The sequence below is a fragment of the Centruroides sculpturatus genome, unplaced genomic scaffold (assembly GCF_000671375.1).
Source record: "Centruroides sculpturatus isolate CEXI.00-Female unplaced genomic scaffold, Cexi_2.0 scaffold683, whole genome shotgun sequence".
Taxonomy (NCBI): Eukaryota; Metazoa; Arthropoda; class Arachnida; order Scorpiones; family Buthidae; genus Centruroides; species Centruroides sculpturatus.
In genome coordinates this window covers 159,179-175,879 of record NW_019384858.1, presented here as the reverse complement: position 1 = coordinate 175,879, position 16,701 = coordinate 159,179, and the positions used below count along the sequence as shown (strand labels likewise).

The 16,701-nt window shown below is 39.7% G+C and overlaps 1 protein-coding gene across 13 annotated transcripts in view; it reads left to right on the top strand.

The window, feature by feature from the left end:
- LOC111630606 (RNA-binding protein Musashi homolog Rbp6-like) overlaps positions 1-14,665 on the top strand; it is an 88,198-nt gene extending 73,533 nt beyond the window's left edge. For 11 of the 13 annotated variants that reach the window (XM_023374738.1, XM_023374730.1, XM_023374733.1 and 8 more), the window contains 2 exons: positions 10,488-10,554; positions 11,622-14,665. In XM_023374738.1, the coding sequence (XP_023230506.1) occupies positions 10,488-10,529 (42 nt within the window). In that variant the 3' untranslated portion in view covers positions 10,530-10,554; positions 11,622-14,665. Of the gene's footprint in view, positions 1-10,487; positions 10,555-10,629; positions 10,688-11,621 lie in introns of all 13 variants that reach the window. The other 2 variants (XM_023374729.1, XM_023374726.1) reach the window with 1 other exon arrangement.
- The last annotated feature ends 2,036 nt before the right edge of the window (positions 14,666-16,701 follow it).

The following is a 16,701-nucleotide window of genomic DNA, read 5'->3' as shown; positions in this document are numbered from 1 at the left end:
AGCCTTACTACAATGGTGAAAACAGTGTTCAGAATGGCATGGGAATAGTAATCTGTGAGAAATATAGGAATTACATAGTCGAGATACACCGAATGTCACATCGACTCATGGCGCCATCTAAATTGAATCTGGCGCAACCATTCTCCAAGTTGTTACATGTTAAATCCCTAAACAGAATGCCCTGCGGACGAAAAGGACAAATTCTGAGAGGGACTGGATGCTTACCTGCAAACTGTCAGCCCTGAAGAACACTTGATATTGGAAGGTGACCTCAACGATCATGTCGGATCATCGAGAGATGGATACAACCAGTATCATGGAGGAAATGGTTTCGGCAATCGTAACGATGATGGAAATCGTATCTTGGACTGCATCGAAGTACATGAACTTGTCATGGCCAACACGTTTCTCAAGAAAAGATCAACTCGCCTCATCGCTTATGCCAGCGGTGTTCACACTACCAAAGCGACTCCGAATCACTACAGCAGGGCGAATAAAATGGTGTCGCTTACTGGAATGCAAAGTCCAGCTCATGGACGCCCTTATTCCTGTACATGTGGCCATGGATAGTCCAGTATCAGCCATTTGGGATGATCTGGTTTGGAAGGGTCACACTGCGGCAACTACCAACCTTGAAAAGACCGCCAAGGAAACGAACCATTGACAAGCAAACGTTGTGGTGGAATGAGGAAGTACAGTACAAACAGCTATAAAGGAGAAGAAGAAAACGCTGAAACAGTGGTTCCAGACAAAGGCAAATGCCAATCTTAAATTTTACAGGGTGCTAAAATTAGCAGTCAAACGTACAGTTGCAGCAACTAAAGTTGCATGTCTATAAAGAATTGACCATATTAACCATGTAAGACCATGTCTACAAAGAATTGGATAAGTCTATGGAGGAAAAAATTAACCGCTTGGCCAATGTATACATCAAACCATCTAGAACATTGACCATGTCAAGCATGTGAAAGATGAACATCATCAGCTCCTACGAGATCCAAGCGCTATCCTTCATCTTTGGAGCAACTACTTTTTCAAAGTCATTAATAAAGAATTTAACCACCTAAAATTCAAAGTGCTGACCCAGTTTCCGTTCCTGTAATCACCATTCAGGAGGTTGAGAAGGGGGTGAGGGAGATGAAAAATAGCAGGGCAACTGGACCTGATGTTGTCCCCGGTGAAAGCATGGAAGGCCCTCGGCCATCGGGATTGCAATCTTCACTGGCCATTTCAAACGGATTATCAATGAAGGAATTGCATGCATCACCAGCTTGGGCAACCAGCACCACTGTGCGATCTATAATGGTAAGGGAGATGCAACTGAATACATGAACTACGACCAATTCGACTCCTGTGTTATGCCATGAAAATATTTGAAAGAGTTATTGATGTCAGGCTGTGCAACATTGCCACAATCACCCTGAATCTATGTGGTTTTGTTAAAGGGACTGAAACAATGGATGCCATACATGCCGTCAGCCCCGTTTGGAGAAGCACCATGAGAAAGCCAAGCGTGTTCACAAGGCGTTTCTTGATATGAAAAAGACCTTTGATCTCATCCCAAATTTATCTGGCATTCTCTGAGATCCCATAGTGTCCCAGAGATATATGTTTAGAGTGGATTCAACTATTTTATCACGTCACCAGTGTGGTTGTCTGTGCACTGGAAATATCATCTCTACTTTGCCATCAATGTTGGAGAAGATCAAGGAACAGTTTTTTTCACAACTTTTCTTCATCATATGTACGGACATTGTGACAACCGATTTCCAGGCACCCCAACCTTAGACATTGTTCTATGCTGATGATGTCTTTCTGGGGATGAGAGGCATCATAAACTGCAGGAAAAAACGGCTTTGTGAATTTGGACTTTTTTAAAAACTCTTTTTGCCCTGTGGGCACTAAGAGGGCCTCTTTTAGCAAGTGTATTATGGGTTCGGCCAGGCCCACAATGGGGCGGCCGGGTGGTGAGAGACGAGGCCCGACATATTCAGATGGACCACACCCCCGAAAAATTCCTGGGGATTTTCTATCCGTCTGGATTCGATTCCGGGTTCCCCAGAGCGGTAGGCTGCCAGCTTGACCGCTCGGACATCCGGCCGCTTGTGAATTTGGGCTCCGACCGGACATCAAGAAGACGGGGTACTTGAAATGTGGGCGCAGATTGATCAACCATCAGTATCTGTGGAGAAGACCTGAAGGCGTTTCAGATATCGCGGTTCCCTCATTTGCAGTAATGGAAACAGCATTCCAGATGCTCGTGCTCGGGTTAATGCTACATGGATGAAATGGGACCACGTTACTGGAGTTCTGTGTGACCGTCGAATACCACTGTGTCTCAAGTCAGAGGTGTACAGATGGAGACAGTGGTATGGTTGATCGGTCGCCATCTACGGATGGAAGTGCTGGACAGTGACAGAAAAACACGAGCAAACCTTACATGGAATGGAAATACGAATGCTCGCTGTGATGGTGCCTCGATTCGACCATACTACAAATGAGGACGTCCGTCAACGTTTTGAGATTTCGCCAATTGCGGCAAAAATGCGTGAAGGACGACTTAGATGTTAGGAACATGTGCGTAACCAGAATCTTCGATAGCATGATCAGCCATGCCCTGGGAGCAAACGACCTCGTGGCATGCTTAAGAAACGATGGATGGATTGAATAAAGGACATGCAACACACGAATGCGGCCGCCAGGAATGATTTGGATGGAGACGGATGTGCCGGAAGAACAAGTTTTATATAAAAGAGCATCATTTATGGTGCACGGTTATGATGGTTCGAGCAATTGGCAATGCATTTATTTTTTCTTTTAAGTTGGATTACGATATTAAGTTTCAAAACTATTTTTATTCTTAATTTCGATCCACTGACAATCGGAACAGATTGGACAATCAAATGGATTGATTTTAGTTTTAGCAATGAGACTCTTTCAGTTTGGAACAAGTGATCGATCTAGTGGGCGTATGATTACTGATTTGTTCCTAGAATTATGTCGAGGAGTTTGGAAACGATACTTAAGTCGGATCCAGACGGAGTCCTCATCTTTTGTTGGAAATGCACCGTACTCTGTTCCCGTTCACAGATTTTGATGGGATTGATACGTATCCGGTTTAGATTTGAGAGACTTCAGATTATATCTTCTTCACATCTTTTCCAAACTAACGAGGAATAATTGTTTACAGTTTTAAAGTTCGTTTATGATCATCTACAATCATAAACAAAATTTAATGAAAATGACAATGAAAAAACAATAGTTTTGAAGCCATTTTACGTATGACGTTTATAATTTTTGTTTCTGTTAATTTTAACAGAATTTCTAGTAGTTTTATATACAGTATATTCTTGTTTTACGCGGGGGTTGCGTACTGCTTAAAGCTAAATTTCCGTTAATTTGTTCTCAACCCCAAGTATTGCCAAACAGATTATTGCCTAGACACTTATACGACCACTTAAAACCAACGTTAAAAACGTCAAAAGTGCTTAAAACTTTTTACGTATATCCTTACAATTATGAATAGCATTTTAGTCCGACTTTTCTGAAAATTTTATTAACTGTATCGAATAAACACACTATTAAATACTATGTGAGAAAAATGTGCTCGAGCCAGATATTTACCACAGTGTGTAATTAGTTCTCGTGTTCGGAATTTCAGAAACTAAACGATAATCTTCGGTTTGAGACATTTTATAAGCGTTATATGGGCCTATATTTAAAGTTTTATCACATTATAAAAATTAGTTATTACGTTTTATACATTTATAGTATTAGTAATCAACACAAATGTGCACGAAAGTGGACGAAGCTGGTCACATTTCCCACCAAGAAACGAACATAATTACTGCTAAATACTAAATATCTTCTGTTCTCACAAAAGCAAGCTATACAAAAATGTCTTACTTTGCCTTCGAATTAGAGTTTTGGAAGAAATACCAAGAGCTAGTACGAGCCCTACAAGGGAGTATTTTTATTTTAACGAAAAAGAACGGCCATACACAAAGTGTTTAGCCAGCGGGAAAAAGGGGCGGAAAGGGGGTAGGAATGAAGGAGAGATAGAAAGAAGAGAAAGGAAGGATTCCTCTGAACGGTGTATGTTAATATTAATGTTGGAGTACAGGTTTTAGGCTGCAAAGCCGTGGGTCTAAAAGAAAACCTGAATTATAGTATACACCAATAAGTAGTTAGCTACATAAAACCTAGACAGTAAAGTTTAATGCTTAAAACTAAAGTAAAGGCTTCGAACTAATACTAAAATAATACAGAAATTAAGGTAGCAAGCTTTGTAAGAAGCAGAATAACCTAACTGAAACACTATGAGAAACGGTGAATATACTGGTGACTTAAGTTAACTCACTTAAAATTAACTTACAGTTATCTTAAATCTAATTTATTACTAACTTAAAACTAATTATACTAACTTAAAGTTACCTTATTACTATACAAGAAAACTGGATAATAACCATACTAAAGCATGCAATGATAAAAGACCTACGAGCAAGACACCATTTTTAAAAATTGTTTTTTATTATTATATGTAAGAAGACTAAAGACGACATGAAGATAGACAAATACAAGAGAGTATTAAAATCCCTTCTTAGCTAATAAATCAGCACTTACATTTCCAACTATTCCGTCGTGTTCTAGCATCCACAAGAGAAAGACTTTATTACGGGCAGCCAGTTTATTGAGACTCCCAGACAAGTATCAAGTGCTTTCAAAACAGCTTAACTGTCAGAAGCAATTCAGATAACCTCATTAAGAGAACATTATGTAACAACGCATCAAATATCTAGCAGCGTAGCTTGAAACACAGTAGAGAACTTGTCCAGTGGGACAAAGCAGCCCATTTCTAAACATCCTCCTTTAAGTGCCATCCTCGTGTCACTATTGGTTTTGGATTCATCTGTAAGCGAGACCAAATCTCGAGGATGAAAGGTCACCCCTACCTAAAAGCAACTAGGAAAGGATACCAAATAACATCTATAAAACGTAAACTGCGGTAACAGTCTGTAAGAATTTCGTCAAACGGAATGTTTTCTTTCAACAAGTTTCTCAGCAAAGACAAATGCCAAAAGAACATGATCTAAGAATAACCTAGTCATTACACTTGATCTATAGAGGACCCTCATTGTCTCAGTCCGAATAAACAGGTCAAGAAGAGAAAGATCAACGGAATGCCAAGAAAACTATCGGACCTCCAGTAGTAGCAAAGTGTAGTATGCTGAAAACTCTACTACTTTATCTAACAGACCTTGCGAAGCAATCTAGGCTACTAAATTAAGGCAGAATAAACAATTTTAGGTCGATCTAGTACAGTATAAATTCGAAGTAGGACACAATGTTGCTCAATCAAAATTTGCCAAAAGTACTTTTACGTAGTAATGTAACTAGCCACTTACAACATTGACACATGCACAGGATGAAGAAGGGACCCTGAAATACGGTATAAAAATGACCAGTATATATTTTTATTTTCACGTTTTAAATTTTATTCGCCGTGAAGACCAGTTTCATAACGATTTTGGTTGAAGTTAAAAAATAACTGACCATTTTTATGGTAATTGTTTTTTCTTTTTTTACTAATTCTTTCCAAAAGAAGGGAGCCAACAATGAATACGTAAGGAATATGAAAAACTTTGTTGTACCACTACTACACAATCGGAAAATACATCTGCTCAAGATGCAAAACCCATAAGAGTGTAGTAAAATTGCAAAATATTGTTACTTACCGGAAGAAGAAAACTGTACCCTTTTTCCACAAAAAAAGAAGCTCAGGAAATCCCTTCAATACTTTCTTTCAAGTGAAATGAAGATTTGAATAATTATAGTTTTGTCGAGAACAATGGTGCAGATGTACAGTACTGCACAGCTTTGCGCACGAGTTAGACCTGAATTTTGGACTCTCCGTCCTGCGATCACTGTGGCGGTGCTTTTTCATACTCATTGTGGGTTCAATGTCAACCAGGTCAAAATGGAGTGGCCTGGTGGTGACGGACTGGTGGAGGACCCAACATATCCGAGATGGACCACACTTCCAAAAATTCCTAGAATTTTTGGATTTGCCTGGAATTCGATCCAGGATCCGTCATAGCGGTAGCTGATATCTTAATCATCTCAGCCATCTTGGCTAGCTTCTTCGGAGAAGTTTTGACTGAGTGCCGAGAAATTTCCTAACACAAAGCTGAACAATATCGTCTTCGTATCCCCGGGTATACAGTTCAGAAGGAGCGTTGAAGTCGAATGAAACTTTATTACTGATGATGAGTGATTACAATGTCAACAAACGGACAGTTTCCTGTGAAACAATGATATAATTTAAAGAAACCTTTAGAACCTTATAGGATTTTCTCTTGCGTGTATACATGCGGCGATACAGTCGGACATCGAGATATAGAGGCAACGTTTGCCTTTCTGACTTAGATTTGCCCACAGATATTACAACTACCGCTCCAGATACCTCACGCTTTTAGAACCTGAAGCTGGTGTCCCATCTGGTTTTACAAATGCTGGATGAGCAATACATCCAGAGATCTGGCAGAAGGAGTGACAACGTGGTAGAAACATTCTTGGAAAATCCTGGTTGTGTACAGCCGATCACCATCTTGCTGGAAAATGGCTGTTTTCGGCCCTGCCACGAAAGGCAACATATCTACTGTGTCGCCAATGTCCCTCGTGCCTCTACAAGGTGTGACTGACTGTCATACGAGATGCTCTTTAGTGGAGAACCATCTTGTATGTCAGTCAGTCACGTCCTGCATCTCGTCATCAATAGTGAGAATGATGACAGTAAAGACAAGATTGAAATGTCACCAGTGGTCCTCCACACTAACACATGATCGTTCGTTCCTAAACAGAACCGAGATTTCCGAATCCACGATGAATATGATTTAAGAAAGCTATCATACTGGCCACAAGGCAGAGAGAGAAAAATGAAAAAAGAGAAAAAAAATTGACAGGATGCGTAAAGGTCGCTGTGTGTGAAAATTCCTTTCTGCTAATTGCCTCCAATGGTGTGGGATAAAAGATAACTCTAACGAAGCTTCCACTTGTCTCTGGATGATGGACAAAGGTTCCATAATGATCATCTCTCTGGGTCCAGTGTATGTCTCTACTGCCCCCAATATCTCTTCACAACCAGTCAGAAAGACCTAGATGGCGGGCAACTCGGCGAAATGGCCATTCTGCTTCTCTGGACCCGAAGATGCATCTTTGTCAGCTAGGCGTAACGTCTGACTGCCTCGTTCAAGCATGCTTAGAGTTCGAAGACCTTCGAGCAACAATATACCAAAAATTGTGAACACAGAGAACCTCTGGGAACGTTTTTACTGGAGTAGCGATTTTAATGAGCTTTGATGGAATGCAATCGGAATACAACTGCGAAACTGCGATCGTTTGCACACTTATCTAAGGCAGCTGTATGCCGAGTTTTGCGGTAATCGGGCAATTTCTTCTGGGCGCGTAACGTCGTCGTCATCGAGTGTACAGTACAGTACAATGGATCGTCGTCCGATACCCCAAAGTCATCAGACGATGCCCAATTTGTGGCATTCATTACGTCGCCCGGGTATCTTAGAGAAGCATTGGCGATCGTCAAAAAATGATCCCCGAAGATTTTTACATTTTTGGACTCGGGGGAACTCGAAACGATTTTGTTCACTCTCTTTGAAGCTTAATAAGTCCCGTGCTCTTTGTGGAAAATTTCTGAAATCCTAAAGTATAAATTCGCACCTTTCTATAATTGAATGATCGATATGAAACGTTCTTTATTTATTATAGAGTCTGGCCATTTCCTCTGGCGGAGAGACCCGTTTAGTGTTTGAAATTGAAAATTGACTTCACAGTGTATCCCGTGCAAAAATTGTTATAAAATCTCTTCCGTTTGTCAAGTGCAAAAATTAGCGTTTTTCACTCAATTTTTTAAATGGCTAATAAATTTAATGGCGAAATTCTAAGTAAAGGAGTCAGTTCGTCGACTTCATCCTTTCTATAAGAATAATCTGACCGAAAATTTTGTTAAACAAATACTTAAAGAAAGCGCAATTGACAAAAACACTTAAGACACTTAGTCGACAGAAAATACCGGTAACACGTATCCGGTTTTATCGCACTTTTACTCGTAACGCCGTATTTGCCCATTCGCCCGTTATATTAATAAAAGCCCGCACTTTTCTCGGATGATTCCACCGCGGACTTTCTGTGTTTCTTCCACGTAAGCCAGTCACCGTCCGTCGACGTCTTTTTTGTAGAAATTCTTTCCCGTTTCCTGGTAATTTCCGGGGAGGAATCTAGGTTGTTGCGTGCCCAACTCGTCACATTAATTTGCGATTGGTCGGCCGCACCCTCTTCGTTTCGGCAGTTTGGAAATTCGTACGTTTGGGTTCTGCAGTTTTTCCAGTGTGGAAGACGATTTACTCGAAGATTCTGTTTTTCTTGCATTCAATGCAGAATGCCGAACCTCCATACCGCGACGCTTCCAGAAACTCGGTGGTTAGATTAAGACACTCGGGAGGAAAGGATTCGGATCGCTCGATTTTGTTGCTTCCCATGAAAATCTCAAATTCTTCTTTACGGTTCCACTCTTTCTGCACCCATTTTCATCTTTTCTCACTTTAGTCGGTTTTTCGTAGCTCGAAAAGAAAAATCACACGGCCACATTGTCGTATCGCGCTATTATTTTACCTTCTAAAAGGCTTCTGCAAACGTCTTCGACCGGTCTCTTTAGTTACTCGCTTATTAGCGACTGCCTTTTGCTCAAAGGCCGTCCATGCCGCTTTTCTTTGACAATTTCTGCGCCAGAATTCTCCATGGTCCGTAAATTTGTAGGTCGGAAGCTATTTGACGTAAGGACTATTTCTGTTTTTGCCAAAGACGACAATTACTTCTGTAATATCGTGGCTTAACGCTTTTCCGAGTGCCATTTGTTTTACTAATTAACACTAAATCAAAAGTTTCCCAACTTATTTTTATCACGGAACCCCTTTCACCTTAATTAAACACCGTTTAAAAGTTATTTTTAAATTTACGTTATTTGTGTGCAGTAATAACAGAACATATTGCTTTTACTATATATACACATTTAACGATTGTATTTATATTTATATGTTGGTTCCTCTTTTTAAGGTTATGATTTTTTGAATGATTTTTTAGCTTTAGTTTGTGTTTTACTGTTTTTATGGTTTCCATTACCTCCTCAAAGGTTATGTGACGATTTCGGTTCGTTCCGTTACCGATAAATCGGTTCTCACTGTTTATAAAGCTATAAATAATTTTAGCACGTGTATAGACTCCTTGTATGACGATACCCGAGACTATAACAATCACACCTCACGTCCTAAATCTGCATTGGAACATTCATACATCACTTGACTCGACAGATTTTATTGTGGAATCCCAAATTTTTATTGTGATTTCGCAATAAAAATTCGCTCGACGAATTTAGTGCGGGGGTTCTACAAGTTGGGAACCTCTACACTATAAATGAATGACGAAATAATTGCGCAAATTATAACCGACAATATTTAATTAAATAGAAACGTTTGGCTTTTAGTAGGGTCAGGGGGTTTTTCTGTCTACGTCGGAGTTTTCGTCACTGTAATTTCTTTAATAACTTAGGCGAGCATTTGAACATTTATTTGTGTTACGGTTTAACGGAGAATAAGTGTTGTAATCTCCTCTTGTTTTCTGTTTTGTATTTCGCTATCTTTAAAGTTAAACGTCGTTAATGATCGACAGTACTTTTTCTTCGGGTTGTCTCGGATATTTTGCGAATAAATAGTGACAAAACTGATCAAGCTTGTGGTTTATAAGGTACAAACGAGAACAATATGCATTCCCTTGTCCCTATAAATAGAATACTTGCGGTGTAAAATAAAGAATGAATAATTAAATTTTTCTATTTATAGGAAAGAGGTAATAAATTAGAAAAGAATGTCAAAAACCCGATAGGACGGGTGTATTAACGACGAAACAAAAATAGATCTTTGTGCAGATCCGTAGACTTAACGATGGAGAAAGATATTAAACGAAATTGTGATGCATGCGCCTTATTTATTTAATGAAGTTTTTTGTTACTCGCTTCTCTCGTTTATAATAATTTACTATGTAATTGCCGATCGTTTTCTTCGTCTACAAAAAACATAATTTACATTTGAATTATTGGCGATTTTTTCAAATTTTAAGTAAAGCTATTAATGCATTTTTTCGCAACGATAATTACCTGTTATTCCTTAATAGTTATTTAAGTATTGTCGACTTTTTCTTCCTTTCCAAACGTAACGATTAATTCCTTCGGGACGATCGTAAGAAAACTCATTTTTAATCATTTTTACGGACTAAAAGTGGAAAATGTGCGCGTTATACGCGGTGGCTTTGGAAAGCGACGTTTAAATTGTAACCGCGGATGTCTTTCTCGGTGCTTTATGGATTTTTATAAGAATTTATAATCAATGTTATACGACTAATTGGCAATTTGTTGTCTGCAGGGACCTTTGATTGCTGCAGCTTTTACTAACGGATACCATTGAGCACCCGCTAACTGTGGACGGCAAGGTAATGATTATTTGACAATACACGCGACACCTAAACTGTCAACAAATTTAAAGAGTTTTTCTACATTTTTTTTAGGAATAGGAGCAAAATAATTTTAAACCGGATTTCGATCGTCAACGAAATGTCCGCAATGGTAATAACTCGATCGTGGTCGAACGTTTATGTCGCTTTACCGATATTACATTCTACGGGATAGCAATATTTACTTTAGTCGACAAACGTAGCAAATATTAACAATCGAATGCCATGATTTTCCGTAGAAAGAGTTTTCTTTTTTTTCTAAAAAGTCAGTGGCGCGTTATCCTATGGGCAAAAAAGGGCAATTGCCTGGGACCCCAAACCAATCTTTTATTATATAATATTTCTCCGAAGAATAATGTCTGAAGTCAACACTGTACACGGGGGCCTCCAATTCAAATTTGCCCGGGCCCCGTCAAGCTATAACGCGCCACTGCAAAAAGTACAATACATGGCACCTAAATTCGTCGAAGGAAATAAAAGAAAGAAACGTGTTTTCGGATGTATTAGTATTTACTGCAAGAGTTTTTAGTTATTGCAATACATTTTGCTTTACGACGAAAAGATTTAATTGTAAAAAGTTCTGCTCTAATTTTTTCCCCTTGTAAGGTTCGGATATTTTTATTTTCTACCGTCTTGCAATGGCAGATTTGGACATAGCTATCCGTATTCCGTGTGAAATATTATTTTGTAATACTACATTTTTTTTTCTATTGTTTAAAAACATAAACTGATATTTAAAGTTTCTTCTCGTCAATTTAAGTTTAACTTGGACAAAATCGATTGCTTAAATACGCAGAAATCCGTGTCCCGCTTATTATATCTCTTTCGTAATGACGTCAGTGGTGATAAAATGTAATAAATCACTCCGACTACAACAATGAAAGGAATGTTATCATTTCGAATTAAAAAAAAAAATGATAAAAATATTTAGTAGATTTTTCCGAACTTAACGTTTTAATTAATACACGTTTATTATATTTGCTTTTCTATTTCTTATATATGATATTTTAAAAGAAATGCTATAATAAAGAATTTTGTTTTTGCAGATGACATTTGGTGTTTCCACTCAGGGAGGCTGCTCTGAGTATAACCTTCCTTCTGCACCGTATTTCACTGCTGCGTTCGGTTACTCCTCCGAGTGGAGTGCGGCTCCCGAACACCCACCATGGCAACACCAAACACCTTGCAACCACAGGCCTTAGACAGCACTTGTTATGTGAAGGACGAGCCGCGACTGCCACCGACGGTGAGGCCCCTGGTGGTGATCTTCGCTTGTCTCGCGTACACGTGAATAGAAAAGGATGACCAGTGCGTTTCATACCTGTGTTGTGTTCCGTGTTGATATTCGAACACTTGGATGCATTATTCACTCATCGGTCTGTTCCGAATCGTAACCGGTTTACATCATAATCTATGCTACCGTCATCACCATGTTAATCCATATACTGTCATTTTTTGTTGACATTGTTATATGTGTGATTCCCGAGCCCATTTCGTTTCTATGATATTGTTGCTATTGTTGTGAAAAATTTTATCTCCTATAGCTCAGTGTATTCGGAGTGGCCCTACTTTTTAAATGTTTTAAAAGGGGATAAATAATCTCCAACATTTGGGATGCCAAGCAACGGGGCAAACGTCTTCTCAGTCTTACCATTAGAAGCTTTTAGTCGTCGGATTTCTGTGAATGTTATAGTAGTATCTCGTTCGTTCCAGAGTAGAAACCTTTGTATCGTATCTTGTAAATTTCCATGGCAAGACTCACGAGCCATGTTGATCAATTATATTACTCGACAAATGGCCAGGCTGTTATTCTGTGGGACTTTATTTTGCCTGGTGTTCTACTTGTGATTGTCTATGTATTATAAAGACGGAGGCCAAACGGCGGGCTACCTCTTAGAGTTTTGCCTAGGTCTGGTTCCTTTTGTGAATGTCCAAAAAAAACAAAAAAAAAAAAAAACTGGCAGTGATGCACAGTTGGATGGCACGAATGAGAAAGTAAGACAAATAACACAATAAGCAATATCACCATCCAGACGTAACTTAGTGATCGGAGCCAGTTTCCCCACGAACCCATCAGTTCCTGTCTTATCGTGACGTAACCCTTCGTGTTTTCCCGTTTCGGGAACGGGAATGGCCTACCCGTAGCATCTGTCCACTGGTTCCTAATAAGATACTCCCGGAAAAGTGGAGTTTTATTGTATCTGTATACGGACCCCTTTATGCATGTATTCTATGTCAAAGTGATGCACTAGATGTGGTTAGTGTATCAACTGGATGTGGTTTTCCACAAAACAAAGCAATAGTAACCATTGTTGTTTCATGTATGCCGACATGTACAGTTGTTACAAGGCAAGAGACCTATAAAATATTTCATACTTTGATATTATTTTTTGCTTTCAGTAGTAGTCTGCCGGAACCCACGTAGCCCCAAGATTCGAGGGTTCGCGGCAATCCCGATCCCGTCTCGACAGGATTTTTGTAACGGCAATTAGATAGCACGTATAGTTATTCTTATCTTACCAGCATAAGTTTAAAAAAAGTACATAAATGAATAATCAACGAGTGATGGTATCACAGAAGCCGAAATGAAAGCAATATTAAAAACACTTTGGTGTCATTTGTGAGGCCTTTCAGGACAAACAAATATTTCTCCGATGCCTAGAATTCAATTTAGCTGCTATTTAGTCACAATGTAATCTCTTGTCGACCATACATAGGAGCATTAGTTGTGTGTTGGTAGAGACCACCTTTTGCTTTCGGATATCGTGCCCACGACAAACAGAAGCGAGGTACGTACGTGTATGTGAAATTATTCATCCACCGTGACCATTAGTCCCGTAGACTTAGTATTAATTAGATATATTTGGAAATCATCATCATGTATCATTATGTGACTTCCCTCACCGTTCATGGTGTTGTGAAAGCAGCTTCGTATACATCTCAAATCCTAATTATAAATAATAATTTATTTTGTTAGATAATTTGCGCGGACGACCGCCCTCGGAAAGGGCAGGTTCGTCCCGCACGGAAATCGTGATATAAATAATTTCATCTGCCATGTATTTAAGAACAGTCGACCATTTTTAGCGACCGCATTTGTTTTTCTATTTTGTACGAAAAACATAGATTTGTTTTCTGTTTTTTTAGGTGTGGATTGTCGATATTTGCAGCGTGATTTTAGGCAAACATTGTACAGGCTTCGGTTAGAATAATTATTACAAACTATTTATAAAGAAAAAAAAGGAGCCATAGGTAGGGTCTTTTATATTTCTGTTTTAACAAAGATGTATAAAAGGCCTTCTTTTTGACATACCATGACTAATCACTGTATAGATAATCTAGACGTTTATTTAGCGATTCGACAGTCTAACGATGATGTACGATTAGTTAGAAGAAAAACTGTAACAGAGGATATATTTTCGATTATATCTAATTCATGGACAACAGTAGAATACGAAACAACGATCACTAGCTCTGAATTTGTATGTTTAGGTTTAAAAGAATATATATATATATATATAAAATATTAATAATAAAAGAAAAAAATTTTAAATAAAAAAAGGATGTGAAAAACTGGTGCTAGGTTAGCATTGTAATTTATTTTCAGAAATGTAAAAAATCTTGTGAAAGTTAGTTTAGATTTTGTCAACAAAATATATTTGACATCAGGGAAGCACCAGCGAAAACGAAAGTCACATTTCTACCAACACTTGTGTTTTCTGCTTTACATATCTGTCTGTGTGGTCAACACGTCCCGTTTCCGCTACCCTCTGTGTCGATGCATAAATAAAACCGATATAGGTCACTTGTCTCTTATTCTTATCATTTTCTCCACATTTTTACACTATATATTATATATATATATATAAAAGCAGGTGTCCGAAATTCCCGGGTATTTTATTTTTTATCCATTCCGTTTAATTTAATTCGAATTATTTTAACAGTTTGTGAACGATCGAATTACGTGCCGAAAAACGACAATAAAATAAATAAAAACCAACCGATTTGGTCTTTTTCTGGAATTTTACAAATATTAACTTTTATGCAGAACTCTGTAAACACGTTTTCAAATAAACGATTCATGTAAGAAGTTTCGTCCTCTGCTCCTTTTCTTCCGGCTCCAAACACTCGTTTAACCGGAACAAAGTAAAGACGTCGGCCACGTACAATTCGCCACCCCCTTTACGCCGACCTTTAACCTAAGTGCAGTCCTTTCCCGTGGGAGGAGGATGTTTTCTCTGGCGCCCGAAACATACGTAGTTGACGTCTGCCTTTTTACCGGCCCCCGTTGTCTCTCTCCTCCATACCCGACGGGAGGAGGAATCTTCTGTAAAACAAGAGAATTTTCGGCCGAAGAAGAACCTTGTAAAAATTAAAAGTCGAAACTGGGACTAAAAACGAATTTCGACTGTTTTTCTCCTAAAAATGGCCTTTGGCCGTTTGAAAACGGACGTCGCCGGCTCCTTTACTTCCGTCGTCCCCTTTTCCCACGTAATCTGTTGGAGAGAGAAATGGAACCGGAAGATGTCCGGCTTGGTTTCGTCTCCCGGAGAAAGGCGGAATTATCCGGAGTGACGGTGGACAGCGGGAGCCCGGTAAAGTCACCCACCGATCGCATTTACCGGAATCCGAGTTGGGGGGTCGACTTGGCCGCCCCTAAACTCCTAAAGGAGTTCCGAATATCTACCCGGAAAGAAACCAACTCTAGTTCTGTGGAACTACGTAGGTTTTTCCTTAAAGGAAAAGTGTCAAAATGGCCGAAAAAGGTGTATTTTGTTCTTCGTCTTTTCGTCCGGCACCGCTCTGATGTACTGTACAACGTTCGAATTTTAAAATTAAGCCTCTCTGGTTACGGGTGAGGGCCGGCCAAACTTCCGGGTCCCTAGGTAAAGGTTGGGGGTTCCCCCGTAGAGCTATTTCACTTTTACGGCTTAACTTCATGCCGGTAAGGATAAAGGTTGACGGAAACCAACGAATTTTATTCGGAATAAGAAAAGCTCAAATTTATCACAATTAATACTTTATAACGATTTTATTAAAGGGCGTTTCGGAAGCGTCGAGTGGGCGGTCGACCGAGGTCTCGGAGTAATACCACAATGGGAAACCAAAAACCGATTGAAACCCGGACAAAAACATCCGAAACGTAAAAGAATTTCCACAGTTCGGACCACGGTCCGATGTTCATTCGAGTGTAGAAAACGACAACAAGGGTAAAAGGGTGGTGGGTACCGCTTCCCGGCGCCATGTTTGTCTTTAGCCAAGAATAAACATCGGACTGTTGTTTCCGTTCGGATTATTATTTTTTCTGCGGCAATAAAACTGGATGGGACACGCGAAGAAACGGCCGTTTTCCAGTCTCCGACGACGGTTTTAAGGAGGAAAACGGAAAGGTCAGAAGGAAAAGACCGGCTTAAAATGAGTCCGGTTTGTAAGCGTAGAGCGGCAGTTGGACCTTCCGAAATTCACACGAAACTCTAAAAGAGGAAGCGCCACCTCTTGCCGAGTCCGGATCATTTCCCTTCCACCAATTTATTGGCGCATGGTAATCCGGTGAAAATAATTTTTCTTTCGTAGTCGAATACATTTGATCCGATGGGCAATCCCCGCGTAGTCGCTTCTACTCGCGTCGTAATATACGGGGTGTGTCGAAGAATTTTGGCCGCCCAGTCGCCTATGTACTGTACAGTTCAGGGTGATCCGCGTTAACGTCAATAAAATTACATTTTAGAATTTCTTTGGACGCACCCTCAAAACTGTTCCGAGTGACATAAAGTCGCGTGCCCGATAGAATAAGGGTGCTCCCGGCATCAAATGTTTGGTGCGAGGGATACTTCGTTCGGACACTCGGCGTGGCGCCGTCCGCATTGCTCTATTTCCGGAAGAAATACCGCTAAACACGGAAGTGAGGAAGGAAGAAACTTAATCCCCGGAACTGAAATACCTTCGTGTCCGAGGAGAAATGGGCCTATTCGCGTTGCCCACTCGCTACGTTCCCGCTGACGATGACGGAATATTTTTCCCACCGTACAAAAGAAAGAACTTGTAGGGAAAAAGTCGCTTTGGACGGTAATTCGACGAGTATGCCAGGAAATTTGACCGGGTGGAGGAAGATAAAGTTCCGAGCTC